This window comes from Antedon mediterranea, chromosome 10, assembly GCF_964355755.1.
Source record: "Antedon mediterranea chromosome 10, ecAntMedi1.1, whole genome shotgun sequence".
Lineage (NCBI taxonomy): Eukaryota > Metazoa > Echinodermata > Crinoidea > Comatulida > Antedonidae > Antedon > Antedon mediterranea.
In genome coordinates, this window is record NC_092679.1 from 5913617 (window position 1) to 5933123 (window position 19507).

At 32.3% G+C, this 19507-nt stretch overlaps 1 protein-coding gene across 2 annotated transcripts in view; it reads right to left on the reverse strand.

The window, feature by feature from the left end:
• Window positions 1–19507, reverse strand: part of LOC140061360 (papilin-like) — a 52080-nt gene that overhangs the window by 29775 nt on the left and 2798 nt on the right. For both annotated transcript variants that reach the window (XM_072107873.1, XM_072107874.1), the window contains exons 3-8: window positions 16746–16837; window positions 14130–14281; window positions 13114–13253; window positions 6974–7100; window positions 3354–3434; window positions 2181–2350 (exon numbers count right to left, since the gene is read on the reverse strand). In XM_072107873.1, coding sequence (XP_071963974.1) covers window positions 2181–2350; window positions 3354–3434; window positions 6974–7100; window positions 13114–13253; window positions 14130–14281; window positions 16746–16837 — 762 coding nt within the window. The remainder of the gene's footprint in view (window positions 1–2180; window positions 2351–3353; window positions 3435–6973; window positions 7101–13113; window positions 13254–14129; window positions 14282–16745; window positions 16838–19507) is intronic.

The following is a 19507-nucleotide window of genomic DNA, read 5'->3' on the forward strand; positions in this document are numbered from 1 at the left end:
TTACAGGGTAGCATATTTAGGGACAAAAATACAAAATCTCCTCTCACTATTTGTCTTGAACACGACAGACAAAATCAAAACAAATGACAAATTGAAACAATACTTAAATTTCACCACCTACCACATCCTGAGATATACAATGTACATAATCAGACATTATATCAAAGGTTTTCCTGTAATTCAGGCCATAAACCTTATTTTATCAATAGGTTGTGCCATTAGGATTTGACAAGTAGGATAGTAGGCCATTTCACACAATACATGGAAACAATTGGAACATCCATATGTATAATAAAACAAATATAAATTGGTGATAATAGAACTATACAGTTAAATACTATATACAGTAACCTTGTAAAGGAAGTGGTTTTCATTCTTGCGTTTTAAATGCCATTTTGGATTTTAGAAGGGCCATCAGAAGAAAAGGTTCTGGACTTTGAAAATGTCCTTCTAGATTGATTTGAACATACAACCAAGCTCTTAAGCTTTATCTACACTATCAAACTAGTGTGATGTGCCAAAATATGATAGTGTTATGACATCATCATGTCCATATATGGGCACATCACATTTTTTTGTAACATAAAGTTTGATAATGTAGACAGAGCAGAGCTAGGAACGTGTACCATTAGACCACACTTTAAAGGCCTACTGAGTATCCCAACATGCATTGCGCGCGGATCAATATTTTCATATTGTGATGAACGTTGATGCTGAGGAAGAAGGTTGAATGAGTTTGAACTTTTACCTGGGTTTATATCAAAGACGGCCATTCATCCTTCCTTTAATTGATTGTATACTTAAAATTTATAAAACACACTACTCTAAAATTCTGAAATTGTTGCCATGAGGAATCAACAACCCTTTACCTCCATCAATCTCTACATAGTGCCATCTTTCATCAAATTTCTGGAACAGCTGGACAAGGTACTGTATATTAGGCCTACTAATACAGATGTGTTTAATTTATTGTTCCTCTTTTCTAAGACTAAAAACTAAATTTTATTAAATATAATTTAAGGCTAGTTCCTTCTAGGATGCCAGAACATACGCACAACGTAAGTAATTCAACCAGTCACAAGCAACATTTCGGATAGTCTATTGCTTGTGATTGGTCCAATTTCTTGTGTTATGTGTACGTTTTTTTGCGTTGCATCCTAATTTTTATCACAATGTACCTGCATTGAGTGAAAACTAACGCACATAAAGTGTGCTGTCCTTTAAATTACTGTACATCACAAAACAAATTACATTATACAACAAGGAAATGATAGTAAATTCACTTTCCCAGGAGAAGAATTGTGTGTGACCTGGTAAACATTTATCATTCATATGGGCTTTACAAAATACTAAATAATACAGAAATGGCCAGGGTAATAAACCCAGTTTTCATTGATAAGTACAACAATGATGTTAAATTACATGTATGGCAAATACACTGTAAACTTTCCCAGTACTGTATTAAAATTAGGTACATGTTTTTTAAGAGCTTGGTGGTATATATAAATTTCATTTTATTGTAAAAGTATTGTACAATAACTAGTCTGCAAATGCCTTAAAGCGAGGTTCCCACTAGCGACGCGACACAAGGACGTAACGCAACGCAAGTGAATTGACCAATCACAAGCGATGGCTTATTCGCTTGTGATTGCTAACTGGCTATAACTTCGCTTGTCATTGGTTAAAACGCTTGCGTTGCGTTTACGTTCTTGCGTTACGCTCTAGTGGGAACCAAGCTTAAGGGTACATATACATATGCACATAGTTTGATCCTATAGTACACATTCATCTTGGACAACTTTTAAACTACCAGTACCCGTGTTTCATGTATAAAGATATTTCTCTTCACTGTGCTAGTTTGTAATTAACACAACAATAATTACAGATTTAATTAAATATATCAAAGATTGAATTAAATCTATTAAAGATTGAATTAAATCTACCAAATATTAAATTTAATCTATTAACAATTAAATTAAATCTACCAACAAAGATTAAATTTAATTTAGGATTGAATTAAATCTATTAAAGATTGAATTAAGTATACCAAATATTAAATTTAATCTATTAAGGATTAAATTAAATCTACCAAAGATTAAATTAAATATATTAAGGATTGAATTCAATCTATTAAAGATTAAAATCATATCTATTAAAGATTGAATTAAATTTTTACTCACAACCACTACCACTGGTTCCGAGAGGGGGCCCATGGATGTTAGATACTCAGCACCTGTATCTGGATGCTGGCCATAGTCCCACATGGCGCCTGCTGCATCAAAGATGTCGTTCTGCCCCCCAATCCTATAGTCACCATTCAAATAATATGTACCATATGAATTCCTTAAGGCTAAAAAATAACAAATAAACAAGAACTTCTATTAATAGCATTACATATGTGTTGGTCCTTTGTAATTTATGAACTATTGATGTGTTTATGGTACTTTAAAGTAGTCATCATGTATTTCAGTGTTCAACTTGGTAACAGATTTATTGTAAAGTGAGAAATCATGATTGAAAGTGGTTAAAAGTTGTTGGTAAATATAGTGCTCTAGGTCCTAGGGCCCCACCAATATTTCATAAACGTGGATCCATAACTGTTTATAGTTGAGTTATTTTAACATACAAATTTTTAAGAAACATGCTAATTTGTTTTCTATTGAACAAAATCAATTCTTTTAATTTATCATAATTTTTAACAAAGCATATTTTTATATTATCATCATTATTAAATCCCATTCATACGAAATAAGATATCAAATAACTTAAAAGCAATTAAAACCTTCATGTCTTATTAATTAATGTTATCAATTTATTCATCATAATGATAAAAACATATTTTAACACCTGGGTGAAAAAACCACATTTAAAAGTTGTTATTCACATGTACGGCGTAGGGCTGGGAAACGCCTCGAGTAAGCCACGTCAGGCTTACGCTGTGTAAACGTACCCTAACATCCTATAATAAGAATGCCAGTTATTGCGAGTAAAGTCCTTGGTTTGGATAAGTTTTGAGCATTATAACACCAAAATGTATTGGAATTTGTTTGATGAGATAATAATCATTGTGTATTTAGTGATATATTTATAATGCCCTTGAGGTACTATTAAAAGTTTAGATTTTAAAGTTTCTTTCAATGGTCACTCAAATGACCCAATTACACACAACCAAAAATGAACGCCAAATAAAACCTTTTCTTGTTAATGTAATAATGAATTTATAATAATTTATTAAATAATAATCATGATGTAATGTACTATTTACTGTTCAAACTGTATACAAATGCTATTATTAATTTAAGAAACAATAATTATTATAAACTCATAATAATATTATCTTGATTGATACTAACCTAGATAATTTCCATTTGGAACCTCAGCTTGTACTAGTATGTTTGTGGTACCAGCCTTAATTGTAAACATGTCGTTATACCCTGTGAATCATAAACATTAAAATAAAAAATAAAATACTAAACAAATAAAAACTTTATAATTCCAATCATGAAAACATTGGTCCTGTTTCCGGTTAAAACAGTTTTTGGAGCAAAAACAGGACAATGTTGTGGTAACCGGTTAAAAGGCAGCGCAAAGTAACCTGGTAAAAACACCATTCAATTCGGTATTAGAACACATTTAACCGGTTATTGCTGGACAACTTTTAGCTGCAACACAAAATAACTAATTGATTGACGGCTGCTGTCAACTACACTGCAGTAACGTTTGAATTAACCGCCAGGACCAATTGCATTTTGGGTAATTCTAACGATTTTTTTCAACGACCACCCACTGATTTAAACGGTTATTTTGGAGCAAAAATTGAGCAGAAATGCAGTCAAAATAAAAATTACATTTTTTAAATAATCGGTTTATTCGGCGCTATGCAGCAGAACCCATTGAACATGTTTTAGGGAACCAGTTGGATCATTTGGATCCTAGTATACACAAGGGTGCTTTGCTTTTAATGAGTTTTACAGCCTAGCATCTCAAACTTGCTAGGAATTTGATCTGAGCAAGTTATAGACATTATGAAAGATAAATTATTACTGATATTCATTAAAGCACATGTACCACTATTGCCAATACAAATAGCACATTCCATAGCAGTGAACTTTCAATGGAATTAAAGGGGGATTCTGGGTTTAAAATTGCTTTTAAATATCGTTTATTTATTAAATAAAAAATATTATAACAATATAGACATTTCAGAATGAAGAAGTAATAACGAGAAATTAAAAAAATTAAATTTCATATACATTTTAGGGTAAATTCATGGAAAGTCTGTTTTTTAGCAGCTTAGGGAAGCTCATTAATATTCATGAGATATTCACAAAATCACGTCACCAGTGGATTCCAAACTCGCGACGTCATGTACGTTGTGTTTGTCAACTAATTTACATCTCTCTCCCCTGTCAAACGACGACCACCATTGTGATCATTGTGAAATACATTTTTTGTAGATTTTCTAAGCTAGGCCTAAAGTGTAATAATAACAGTAGTAGCATACATTTAATGAAATACAGAATTTAGTACAGATACGGAGTCATAAATTATACTATTTTTATACCTCTATAGTACAGATCGTATAGTACAGATGACTTTTTCCAAATGAGAAGTAACATTAGCAGAATTACTCGAGGGCATCACCTGAGATTTTTCAAGCCTACTTTCCATAAAGGATTGAACTGTAGAAGACATACCTTCTCGCAACGAGTAATAAACCATTGGAACAGTTTACCAGCCGACGTTGTCAATTCTGAGACCGCTAATACCTTCAAGAATCGCATCGACACAATGTAGTTGATATGGGGTTTAAAAAGGCACATCGCCTAAACTTTCCCATTATAACTAAACTAAACTAAACTATCGGCTTCACGTACAATACTACTCTAGGCCTAGCCTAATAATAATATGGGCGAGAGCCATTCTGACTAGGGATTCCATGCCACGATGGCTACGTTAAAACAATGGGGCCCATGGGCCTAGCTAGCCTACTACTAGACGATTGGCCCATAAATAACAAAACCCATCCTATCAACCAAACTCCTAAACAATCTAAACCTAAAACATTCTACAAAATCGGCTGTAAATATTGAAGCAAAACAAGGTCCGATCGCCGTCCACACGTATGGTGTCCCGATCGTCTAAGTAGGCCTAAAATAAATAGGTTTAGTTTACTCTCCAAAAAAGCGGATACTCATGCATCAAGCAAGTAGACCAGGTAGTAGGAAGGAGACCTAGCCGATCCGGCCCAGTTAAAAATTGAGCTAGCTAGTGTAGTAGACCCTATGCGAATTGATACTACCAGGCCTTTTACTATAGGCTGCACTACACAAATATTCCAACTCTCTCATTCGAGCTATATTATCTATACCATTCCGGTAGGTCGAGTCGACCTTCAATCAAATACTGTACATCGTTCATGTTGTGATTATAGACGGGGTATACTCGACCCGACCAGTTTGGTATTGTTGTATTTGCTTATCACGTGACGATGCCAGGCATGGGCAGCAGAGAGAGCACGTGTATCGTCGTCTCGCTCGATCCTCAGCAGGAATGTACAGTATACGTTACGCTTCATTGATTTTGATTTTTCCCTAATTCGGTGCGAAAATCGGCAAACGTAAAGTGCAAACATATCTAATTTTTCACTGTTTTGATGAATTTTCATAAAAAATTGACTTTATAAATGGGAAGACCGACTAAAATTACATCAGATAAGTATAATTTTACAAAATTAATTGATATGGTTTATGATAACGAGTCGTCGGAAGATGGACCATTTCACGAATTTCCTATTTTGTAACCACAGTGTGATTTTGCCGTAGCTGCACTTGTAATCTGGCCTGATTTCACAGCCTTCGTTCTGCTTCACTGGGCGCTTATATAAATTGAAACTTTTACCGTTCAAGAGACAAACAAATATATTTTACATTTTTTACTATTCATTTTAAACCCGGAACCCCCCTTTAAGGCTCCGAGTCCTCGTCCTCCTAGTTGAGAGCATCGCAGAAGTCAACTCTCCTAATACTGGACACTCTTTAGCTAGCCTAATGTCTGGTTTTCCTGAAATTCTGGTATTCCAAATGTTTTTTATGGTAAACAAGAATGGGACCTTTTGGGCCTAAAAAAAAGTCTTGTTTCAGAAGAGTGTTCCTGTTATCAGAGACTGTGTGGATTGGGAGAGCCAACTGTATGGACATTCAAATTTTACATACATGTACACTATACAATGGCTATTTCGGTAAGGGACTAGTTTACCTGAATCCCTTCCTATCAATATCACCTTTAAATATTGACCTTGTTTCTTGACACTAGAGACAACTACCTATAACAGGTTTACATATCATCAATTATTCTAACCTCATATGTAATTTACAATGTAATAAAACCTGATACAATTCAACTGTTAAATGTGTTAACTTGAATATAATTGTTAGTTCACTTAACCTTCAGAAAGCATTTCCTTTAAATTTGGGACTTTTGTCTTTAAGATATGACAAGGACACACTTTAAGAAAAGGGTGTTTTTAATAACCAGTTTATTTTTATCAAAAAGTATATAACTTGTTGGTTTGACTTTTGTCAAGTTTTTTTGTGAGATATGTATGACAATTTTAAGGACACACTTTTAGAAAAGGGTATTTTTAATTTTTTTAGTTTTTCCAAAAAGTATATAACTTGAAACTAAATGTTTATTATTTATGCTATATAAAGATAATGGTGTCCCCCTGAAAAACAATTTGTAAAAACATTTTTTGTTGAATATGCAATTTTAATAGTAGTACTTATTTATTTTGAGCAAAAATTTATTTGATTTTGAATTTGTTATTTTGTTATTTTTGTTTTGGCAAAAGTGAATAACTTTATCAAAACTACAAAAATTGATTTAATTCATGTTTTGGGGGATAATACATCTTGAATGTCGCAGTGTTTCAGTTCTTTTTAAAACGTTCAGTGTTTGTTTATTTACTCACCATATGGCAACTCCTTTTCTGACCCAAATACGCCCTCCACGAATTGACAGGTGCTGTTATCGCCACCACAAACGTGGCACATGTCCTCCACCTGATTAGAACCTAGCATGCGGTCGCAGCCGACTTTCTAAAACGCAAACAACATAAAGAGAAAAATTAACGCCTGCAGTGTCATAGATGTCAAGTCAAATAAAAGAATAACAAAACACAAGGAATCACATCGTGATTAATATGCTGTATAATTTGTACATTATTATAAATAATAGAGTCAAGTAATTTGTTTTATTGGTTATTTATCTCATTTCTAATTGTTTCCATGGAGGTATAATAATTTCAATCTTCACATAATATTATCAAAAAGGTCAATTTAAATTATCATTAAAATAAAAGAATCCTCTTGGTCAAATAATGTTTGTATCCTGATGAACAATAGACACACTCTTACTCACTGTGTCTTTCCCATCTCTCTTTTTACACCCATCTGAAAATTCATTTAATTTCCCTCTAACTAGGGTAATTTAAAGACCGGTCTTTAGTTAGAGGTATTCTAATTAGAGATTACAGCTACTAAACACTACTAAAACCTGGGTCCCAAAGGTGGTCTTTAATTGGAGGGAGACCTATCCAATTTGTACATTGTTTTATATTAATGTTTTATAAATTATAACATTTATTTACGTCATAACATTTATTCAATTATTTACAAATATTTAAACTGGATACTGTAATTGCCTCAAGTGTATGATTTTTTTTCCATGTATATTTGATTGAATGTGTAGTTCATGAACAAAGGCACTATGACAACAATGAAATTAGCTTAGAGTAAATAAAGTGTAACAAATTTAATAAGAACAATAAGTCTACATCCTTATGCATTGCATCAGGAAAACCGACAAATATCAGAAATTAAGTGAGGCACGAAACAATTACACTTTCAAGTTATAATTTATAAACTGTACTTTTTATTCCCCAAGCCAAAATCACATTTCAATTATTACAATCTATTGTTTCAAGGTTAGAAAGTTATTTTATTATTGGTAAGTAATATGTCAGTTACATATGTACATTTTAACATTGGAACCTTGTCAAAATAAGAAACATACGACAGTATGATTTCCTATTTGTAATGAAAAATTTGCCTGCATTCTCAAAACAATATAAAAAGTAACAAACAATCAAGATGATGTAATCAGTTTTGTTTAGAAACAAATAAAGCATAAATTATTGTTACGCCAAAATTAAACTATTTCCGGGAAAAATTGTTGTCGGCTGCAAAATGCAAAAACAATTCTGAAAAGTTGGTACTGTACTATAATTGGCATGGGAAATTGTGCTGAGTGACTCTTCTTGGTAATTTCTTTTTAGGGCATTTCAACCCTCTAATGTTCTTATAGAAGTACCTAAGAAGCCTACATGTTTAGGATGGGAGAGGTATGAATAGCTAAAGCTCTGTCTATACTATCAAACTAGTGATGACAACATCATGTCCATATATGGGCACATCACATAAAGTTTGATAGTGTAGACAGAGCTTAAGATGGTCTAAAATAGGATATTTCCCACATGGGCATGACGAAAAATGAAAAGATGTTAACCTCACCTATCATCAAAAGCCTCCCAGGTATAAATAACATAATTGTTTAAAAAACTCAACAGTCAAGCAACAATAATTTTGACTATACTAACTAATAATGGAATTATTACAAATACTATGGCTGCAGTCTATAACCTAGAGCCATTCAAAGTAATTACTATATGAAAGAAAACCCTGGGATTGCATACATTAAGCATGTCCCATCTGGTAATATGTAATAATGATTTAATATTTTTTTCAACATAGAGAAAAAAAACATGTGTCTACAAGGTGTTGTGGTTCTAAATCCAGATGTTCTACCTCTGGATTCAATTTATATAATTAAATCATAATTCATTGATAACAATAATTGTAAAATAGTATATCAATGTATATTTATTTTACTATAAAACTGTATGCATAGAAAGAGGCCGTAGTACGATATGGGAAATGGGGGGTTTGGGGATTTAGACTTAGAGGTCCGGAAATCTTTCTTTTTTTACCTTTCAAAAATGGACTATAAGTTATCTACTGTACTCCAAATTTGCATGAATGTCAAGTAAAATTTGTACTGCATTTGTGCTATACTGTAACCAAGGTTTAAAATACAGAAAAGCAAACATGTTCTTTAGGCTGACATTGTTAAGTTCACTGTGCACTTACCCTAACACAGCATGCTCATCCTGTGGTATTAGCCCTCTAACCTACAGGACGTTTGTAAAGCTGTCTTCACTATCAAACTTTATGTGACAAAATGTAATGTGCCCATATATGGACATGATGATGTCATATCACTACCATAATTTGGTTATATCACAACCATATTTGGCCATATCACTATCAAATTTGGGCACACACATTTCTTGCCAAACTAGTTTACCTCCGCCAAGGAGGTATATGTAATCGGTAGCGTGTGTTTGTTTGTTTGTTTGTTTGTATGTTAGCAGGATTACTCAAAAAGTAATTACAAGATCTTTACCTAAATGAATAGACAGATAGATATGTGGTCAAGGACCATTCCATTAAATTTTTGGACCATTTGGGACCACAGTCCCAATTCTGGACCACTTTTTAGTATACTTTTTTAGACCTGCTAGTGCTAAAAGATAGGACAGAATTTTTCAAAAGCCGGCGAGCAGTCTTAAAGTAACAAGTAAACTGAAATTGCATTTTCTCGAGAACTACAGTACTTGTCCAAAAAACTTAATTTTTGAACAAAAGGCAAGAGTTATAATTTGTGATTAGTAATTTTAAAACATAATTTGATTTAATGTGCACATTTTTTGATGCGAGTAGTTTAAAAAACCTATTTCTTTTCAAATTCACTCGTTTGATTTTCGCGTTGCTGTTCTATTGTTAGTCAACTGAAGCTATTGTTAATTGAAAGGCCATTACACCAAACTCGCATACACATGCTTGTAATGAAATTATAGCCTAAATCACAAACAGCATTAAGACACACACAAATATATATATATATTTTTTTTACCGGAGAAATCTTATGTAGGAGAATTTTACAGTAGGCGGAGGTATGCCCTCTCGGAGTGGCTTTCTAGTTTGATAATGTGTACAGAGCTTTAGAATTTCTTATTTAACAAATTACTGGATTTGATGTGCACCTTTCCCATTACTTTTGATAATTGTTGAGTTTAAAATGAATTCGTAAATTACAAAAACTTTTAAGAATGTTTTGTTAACAAATCGTAAAATATTAAATGATTTCAAAGTTAATTGGATAAACTATAGCAGGTTGCTTTCTCACAGTGTGACGCTTGTACCAGCCAGAGGGCATGCTTTTAGCTACGTACAGAGTTAACAGCGTCTGACATTGAAAACATCGTACAACTCCATATTTTCATTTAATTTGTTTCATAATTTCGTTTATGGCCGGCAAGGTATTGTGGGTTGTGTCGAGGGATAATAATCCACATTGATTTATTTTGTTTGGATAAAACTTGTTGATGGATTTAGATTTGTTGGAATTACATTGCTAAAGGCAAACACTAAAACACCATATCAAACTGAACAAAATCTGTTTATATTGGTTTATGCTATATAAAAATAAAGAATGGGTCCAAAAAGTGTGTATAAAATGTTAATTTTATTTTTTATTTTTTTATTTTATTCAATCGAAACCAACAGCGATAATTACCGCCACTAACAGGTTTGATACAAACAAAGTCCGGACTGTTTAAAGCACCTTGATTTGTCCTGACATTGATCAAGGGCTTCTCTCGTCCAGTGCCCACCTTGACCAGAGGTCTGAGGCAGATACTAGATGCAGGGGCTGCCGTAAGAGTCAGCAGTGCTGATTTCAATGCCTAACGGGACCCCAGCTCCGTATATAGCACCCGCTATTCCCAGATTGTCTCCCATCCAAGCTCTAACCAGGCCCACGTTGCTTAACTTCGGTGATCTGACGAGAACCGGTGTTTCAACGTGGTAAAGCCGTATTATGTATAATACTATAATGATGTACTGTATGGGAATATTATATATATGGAAATATCTTGCAGTTGCACTGATGAAGGGCTAGTGTTGCCCGAAAGCTCTGCTAACTTTTCTGGCTGTTTTACTTTATCGTTTTGATTTAGCTTTTCGCCTTTTTTTTTGTATCTCCATTGAGATCCAGCCACTGATACCCCAAGCATTTTAATTTTTTCAGTAATTTGCCTTTAGATTTATATATGGAAATACATATATACATATAGTTGATATAAAATAGATGGAATGTGAAATGCTAACATAGAAAAGACTTACAGTTTTGGTATGTGATTATTAACATAAGAATGTACTGTATGATGATGGGAACGTTTTATATTAATAAGTAGATTTTGTGGTCGGAAGACAAGTATGATAATTGTCAAGATAAAGTACCACTAGTAATTCGGATATGGCAACTCCGTTTTCATAGTGTGAAGGTTTATGTACTGATAACAACTAATAGAAATCTAATATCAATTTGATTAGTTAGTCCCATGGTGACACAATTAAATCAATCCTGTCAGTTTGCATTAGGTTCCTAGTTGGTACAGCTAGTAGGCGCACATTCATAAAATTAGGGTTAGGGTTAAAATTAAAATTGTATACCAACATTTGCCAGGGCTTGAAGAAATCCATAGTTTTATATTTAGTTTTCTCACATTTAACAATATGAAAAGTTAATTGATTATGAAAACAATGTAAAAGGATGTCGAAATAAGTACCATTGAGTTGTATTTTTAGGCATATTTTGAAAACAGTCTATATGGCCTATAGGATTCTTGTCAGTGTTGTTTACTATGTAACCACTCCAATGTTGTGGCAAAGTCACATAGAAATAATTACTAGGTCAAATATAAATATTTTCAACAAGGTTAGGGTTTAAGTCCAACTGTGAGTGTGACAGTAAAGAAAAGTGTATTTCTTGGAGTATAAAGTATGAAACTATTAGCCTAGAGATAGCTTTAACCTACAGGTACTTGATCGACAGAAATCTAGGACACCCTACAAATACAATCATAGACTACATTCTACCTCTTTGTCTATGTCGCCACATATCCCAACAAAAAATAAAATATCTAAACAGTATAAAAAATGTCCCACCACTCAGTACACATGGCAATATTTACCTAGCTTTTAAATATTTGGCTTAAAATAACAAGACAAGTGTTACAGTTGTAAGGAAAACAATAGGTACCTTTTGCAGATATAAATACAGAGTGTACCGACAACACGGTTTCTTATGCAGTTATTGTCTAACCAGTCAATGTCAGGTTTTTCAAATTTTAAGACTTGTTTTTGCCTATTTTTGTCCTACTGTTTGCTGATCAAATGGCTTCATATTTGGTTTCATTTGACTTGTAACTTAGTAGGGTTATTAGAAGAGTTATTTTAACCACGGTACAGTATAATATTGGAATGAGAAAGCCAAATCGTATCGAAATAATCAGGCCAATACCTACAATACTACTGTAACACTAACAGTAGGAAGTCCACTTTAGTGGTGAACCCCAAATTTGCTATCGGCCAAAATGTTAATACCATTATTAAACCTATGTTTGTTTGGTCTGGTTCTAATCTATTTTAAAGGTAATATGTTATCAATATCTATTTTTATCCTTACAACCTTTTTTTCCATTTTTGACTATTCAAAATCAATGAACTGTTTCCAAACTGGGTTTTTTATTTATAACATTTACAGATCTTTAAACCTCATATGGGATTAGGTAAAAGTTGATTTTTCAATAATTATACTACAATCTAACCCTGAATTATTTTAAAAATCTTTACTAATTGCTATGACATATTTTTACCATACGGTTCACACGCAGGATGGCAGACAATGACATCCATTTTTTTAGCATTTGGTTGTATAGAAAGCACATTTGGCTTTTTCAGACACTTTAAATTTAACACCATATTTATTAATAAAATATATTACTTATATTTTCCCAATCAATAAACTCTTAACAATAAAACAATTATCTTGAGAAAAAAAAAAAGACTTTAGGAAAGAAAGAACAGTATTTTTTAAGTGTTCTGTGTTCAATAATTTGCATAAAACAGGTGTAGAATACATTCTTACCTGGCATTTGCCGTTGACACAGATATCTAATGAGTAAGGATTGTCAGGATAACACTTTGTACCATCTATCACATTCTCGTTGAATTTTTGATAAAAATGCCCTCCTTTTGGCATGCAAACAACTTTACATTTATTTGGAGCTATTAGTGTAAGAAAAAATGTAATTATTAACAATATTTATTTTTATAACATAAAAAATTGATATTATTTTGTTGTTAAATATGCCATTTTATTATCACATAATAGTTATTCACTTTGACCAAAAACAGGATCGAAACAATTTTCCTGAAAAAAAAATGAAATTTATTTAAAGCAAACAATACCTAAATTGTCTGTCAGACAATGGTTTAAAATAATTTTTAAACTGCAAAATTGCCTATTTAAAATATGATTTTATTCATCTTTATTTTTCATGGTTTTGGAGGACAATACATCATATCTACAGCATAATACTGTACCTGCATATGCCTACAAAATAATCTATGTTGTGATAACTTCCACAACTTGAACAAATTCAAAATTAGGAACTTTGTAAAATGACAAAGTCAAAATCTGAAAAATTATAATTATGCAAATTAAATAATGTACAATATCCTTAATTAAACCTATGTATTATGCGATCAGTTAATATTCGGATATTCAAATTTGAAAAGTCAAAAGTTTATTAGACAATAAATAGTTTATTAATATTAAACAAACATTATTCTTAAATGAATATTGATGGAGAGCTCCTAATTGATTCTTAATATCACCTGACTCTCTAATTTATTGAAATATACACCAACTAGTTTCAGTGTACACGAAACGAAGTAAATTAGCATACATTTGTTTATAGAGAATCTATTTTCACATAACATAACATCAAAAGTGACTTTTCAGTTCAAAAATATGATTCAAACAATACATTATTTAAGACTTTTATTCTTTTAGTGTATTATTATTAATTTATTAATTAGGTGTGTATGTGTGTGTAGCCCTACTATACTCATATTTATACAAAAATGCAAAATACTTACTATCAGTGTATGGAACCCAAAAATGTTTCTTTCCTTGGACCTCAAAATCTTTATAGTTTGCACATTGCATTGAACGGATATCGGTAGATCCCGCAGGGCAATCATGGACATTACACGACTGGTATGTTTTGTTCTCTCCATCACAAGGCGGCCTAAAATGAAGTTAACATGGTAACGTTATTAATCTACAATGAATGTATGAAACCATTCAAATGGGTTACCTTTGTCAAGCTAAAATAAAGAGCCTTAAAGGGTAGCTCCATGTTTATATTATTGAAATGACAGGTATACCTCAATTTCAAATAACTGGATTTGCCACTAGGCAGTTTTTTTTGTTGAGAAAAATCAATTCTAAACTCTTAAAAACAATTCTAATGGCTAGTGACGCCCATCATAAAACTGTTGAATTGTGTAGTATAGTGTAAGCTTTATTTTTTTTTTTTCAAATATTTATTTTATTTGAACCATATTTAATGAGGGTGATTCATCCAATTTGCTGATCGTTTGGGACCCTCAGAACATACTATACATAAATACAACAAAAACAGAAAGTCATTAGTTTATTTAATATGAGGAAAGACATACACAGTAGAACAGTACTAAACGTGATTACAGGCTCCATGTGGTTTAACATTCATGAATCAATGAAAATGTTATTTCAATACATAGAGTGTATACTGGGGTTATTAAAGTACAATTATTGAACTCATTGTAAAGTGCTTACATTGAATGGGGAATATGGTTGAATGTACTGTAATGCTAACAATGTTTTCTTTTGGAGGTGAGGAGCTTTAGATTATGGTAAAATTAAAAACAATCAAAAAGAATTTAAGCACACACACAAAAAAAACAATGTCACAGTGTAAGTGGGGTGCCGAAGGGGGTCAAAAGCATCAACAGTGAATGCTAACCTTCCAAATCAGACTCACATTTACAATATAATTTTTTTTTTTATTGACTTCACAGTCTTTAATCAATAAAACAAATAAAACAGCAATATCTGCACTGTACATGCTCAGAAACTTTCTTTTGTAACAGAAACAAGTATGAATTCTACACTACAAATATTTGATTGGTATTTTTTTAACCATAATACATATTTTAAAGTTTACAATTATTTTAACAAGAGAGATACAGCTTAAGTAAAACAGTAAATATGTGTAAACACTAATAGATGAGAGTAATTTGTGTGAAATGTCATGCACTATTGGATGCATACAACCCATTGATTTGTTTGCCTTGCCCCATATTTAACGACCTCATTTCATTTACCAAAAAGTTTATTATTAATTTTTTTTACCTTTGATATTCACAAGATCTTTTTAGTCATAAAAACTATTTGCACATCGGTACAAACAATGTCCATTTAATACACAAAGTTGAATACACTATAAATGTTTCAGTACTATGATATTCTTTGGAAGTTTTGTACTATTATTACCCATTTACAATGTTTATATTTTGCAGATACTTTATCTATGAAGAAGACTTACAAAATGAAACCTACTCCTACGCCATTTAGAACAATGTAAACATCCACTTATAAATTATAGGAATCAATAAATACAAGAGAATATTCCAGACACACATTGTGTTTAACTGATTTTTGACACTTTATTTATATTTTGGCGCTACTGTATTTGACTTCACGGTCTCTCAACATCACTGCCGCGCAGCAGGGTGAATGTTTTTAAATTGGGTTTAGCTCAAAATAGTGTGGTGTGAAAGTGCAGTAACACCTATAATTTATCTAGTATCATAGGCAGATTCTGTAATACAGTGTAACATATATATCACATATGATGCCTGTATCATAGGCCATAAGCTTAAACTAACCCTAACATAATACAAGTGTCACATATGATGCATGTGTGACTCTGTATTACAGAATTTTCCTTATGAGACTTGATAATGCCATGTTGATACATATTTAGGTTTGTATTCAGGTTAGGTTTATTTATAGCTAACAAACAATATATTCTATCTTTTTTGATAGATAGACTATCAATAATACACTTACTACACCTACTCTATAGAAACAATGCTACCCTTTAATACAATATAAACACCGGCCCACTCATGGGTATAAATGTTTACATATGACGGTATTTTTTATTTAATTTATAGTTTCATTGGATTTAGTTTCTGTTTTTGAATAACTACTAGTACAGTACTACTTTGATAAAAACATGATCTAATTCTTCCACTTTATTTCTGTTCTTCCGCTTCCTCTTAATTAATCAAATATAATCCATACACGATTTTTCCAATGATTTTGAATTTACATAGATTCTACTTTGATCTTATATCATATAGGGAAAGCATTCCATATCTCTTTGTTACCAGTATATCCAGTTATGTTTATTTCACACTAGACAATTTCACCAACAACCAAATTATGACATCTACTCCCTCCATTTGTTATAATAGACCCTATCCCATTAGCTTGTGCTCTGCTTACAGATCCTGAGTCTTCCTCCCTACCCCTTCCCATTAAAAAAACTTATACTTATATAGTTTAAATCAGTATATAGTAGCGAATATAGACTGTAGCCATTCCAAGGCAATTTTAAATCAAAACAGTGATCCACTATCTACAATCCATTCCCATCTTACCTTAAGCACTTGCGTTCCATGTAATAGACTCCGCCCCCGCAAGAGCGGGTACATACGCTTGGTTCACTCCAAGGTCCATAGCCATCATCAGCCTATGAAATGAATCAAATTTACATAAATTTAAACTACTGATACATACACTTTGTATGGTACAATAGGTAAATGTGGGTTGAATCCTAAAGGCCAATTTACATTGAGGAGTGGTAACAGTATATGAAACACTGCATAGCTCGTCCCACGCAGAATCTGTATAATATAATAGATCTATTATCCTGAGCGGAAAACACCCGTCCGCTCTGCGTTGTGTGTAAATGGTCATAAGGAATAACATAGATTTTTTCTTTTTATTACCGCTCATCTGTGGGCTTTACTGGGCTGAATTGTGCTCAGATGTGGACAACAATACAACAACTATCATCTCTCCTGAATTTGGAATGATTAACTATCTAAGTACAGTAATAGCGCTAACTGTTTTCTCTGTTTACGCTTGTTTTGTTTGTTTTTATTTTATCTTTTTTTTTATTTTAAGTTACCGTAATGTTCATATTTTAAAAAGTGACGTATATTTAGGAAAATTAACTTCTATACATACGAGTGCCATCTGTAAATTAAGACATGGTGGGTGTACTTTCTAATATGGCGTTGCCAGTGGTACAACCCCTGTAGGACATTTATCAACACCATACATCACACATGCTGAATTCACTACAAGTGGCAATAATTAAGTAATTATCAATCAATTAGGGTTATCTAATGATCACACATGTCCTTAGGCAGCTAAATCAACACTTTTTAAACATAAAATAAAGCAATGCATTTAAATATATTATATATATTACTATATTTAAGAATTTAAGATATTAAATAAACTATGTTAGCAATATCACTGTTGGATTTTGTATGTCGTAAATGTACGGTACTATGTCATTATTTTACAAATTTTAAGTCTGTATTGACCATGTGACTTTTTTATGGTGTTTTATATTTTTACCCTAACATTTTAAACTATCAAGGCAAATTCCAAGCCATGTATATTTATGAGTTTCCCCAACTAAATGAAACTAGACATGAAACTCGTCACTTTGACGAGTTAGTTATCCGCTCGACAAACGCCACGTGCACGTCATACGTTAGAATATTTCACACAGAAAAATATTAAGGCATTATGACCTGAACTGAAGAATATGATATGTTGTTATTTCTGAATTCTGTTATTTTGTGTCATATAGTATACACAGTACAATCTGTATACATATCACAAACAGTGTAAAATAGGTGAAATTACGGGACCCGTATTTTATTGTAATTTTTAACATCTTGACGGTTTCAAAATGAAATGCAAAAGTAGAAATTTCAGAATGAAATTATCTCAGCAACAACATATTAACGTGTAGAAGAAATTTGAATACGTGAAATATTGATTCGCGCTCTTTTAAATGTAATGAAATATAACGCAAAAGATGAAAATACGACTTTTTTTATTTAACAGGCCATATGATGACGTCACAACATTCGATTGGCACAATTTACACATGATTTTGTATCTACAATACAATAGCTTCCTGAAAACGTTTTAATCGTGATTATCACATTTTATTCTTACGAGCTATAACAGATTAAAATTTACTGTAAAGATGAAATTAATGACCAACGTAATTTAAATTTTTAGGCATGATGACGTTAAAAAAATTAAAAATTTTTTAATTCATGCAAAAGATAGTTGATTGACCTAGAATATATTAAAATCGGGGTGAAAATGGACTACGAATAAGTGGAGATGCGCTCTATTAAATGTGATGAGCTATGACGAAAGAGACAAAAATCCTATATTTTATATTCGCGTGGCCATACGATGACATCACAATGTCTGGTTAATGCATGATCCGATATCTACAACTCATCAACTTCCAGAATATGTAATTAAAAAAAAGTTCTCCATGTAGTTTAGAATCTATGACTGTTTAAAAATAGGCATAATTTTGACGAATTTTTGAACTTTTTCACCAAAAACGCGTGCAAATTATCTAATTCGACGTGCTCGTATGACGTAATTTTAAGTCGAAATTGTTTAAAAGTTGGTAACATTACTATAAAAGGCTGAAAAAACATAAATCACGCGGAAAAAATATGTTTTTAACGCTACGTGTGCACCGCGTGCGTCAAAATTTTCGCGCGCGTGGGAATTTTTGACATGCTCAAAATGACATGAAACGCATAGAAAGTTAATTAGAAGTTGATTTTTCGCATCCTAAAATTTTAAACGCGCGTGCGCGCGTAACTTTTTGTCAAACATGCTATTTTTAATCCATAGAAAGTTTGCGCTTGATATGACTTAAATTTTCACAAAGCGTCAAAACAAAATTATGTTTGGTTTTTAGTCTATGATCAATCATTGAAATTCATAAAATCGCGCTTAAGTCACGTTGCGCAACTCTGACGTCATTCAAAAATAGGAGGTGCACAAGTTCACGTGAATGTCGATATGTTGACAAAGTTACGATATGTTCTGTTTACACGTTTTAGAGAAACGCGACGCACAAAAATGACAGAAAGAAAGAAGTATAATACAGAAAAAAAAAAATTTGATGAAACAGGACGATTACAAGGAGTTATCCGCTACTAAGCGGATAACTAATTAAAAATCTGAGAGACTGAGGCAAGAAAACTCTTCTATATCATGGACCAGTTGATACTACCATGGTTACCCTCAGTGTTACTGGGTCACAAGGGCAGCATTAGCCTAGCTTAAAATTCTTTTTTTA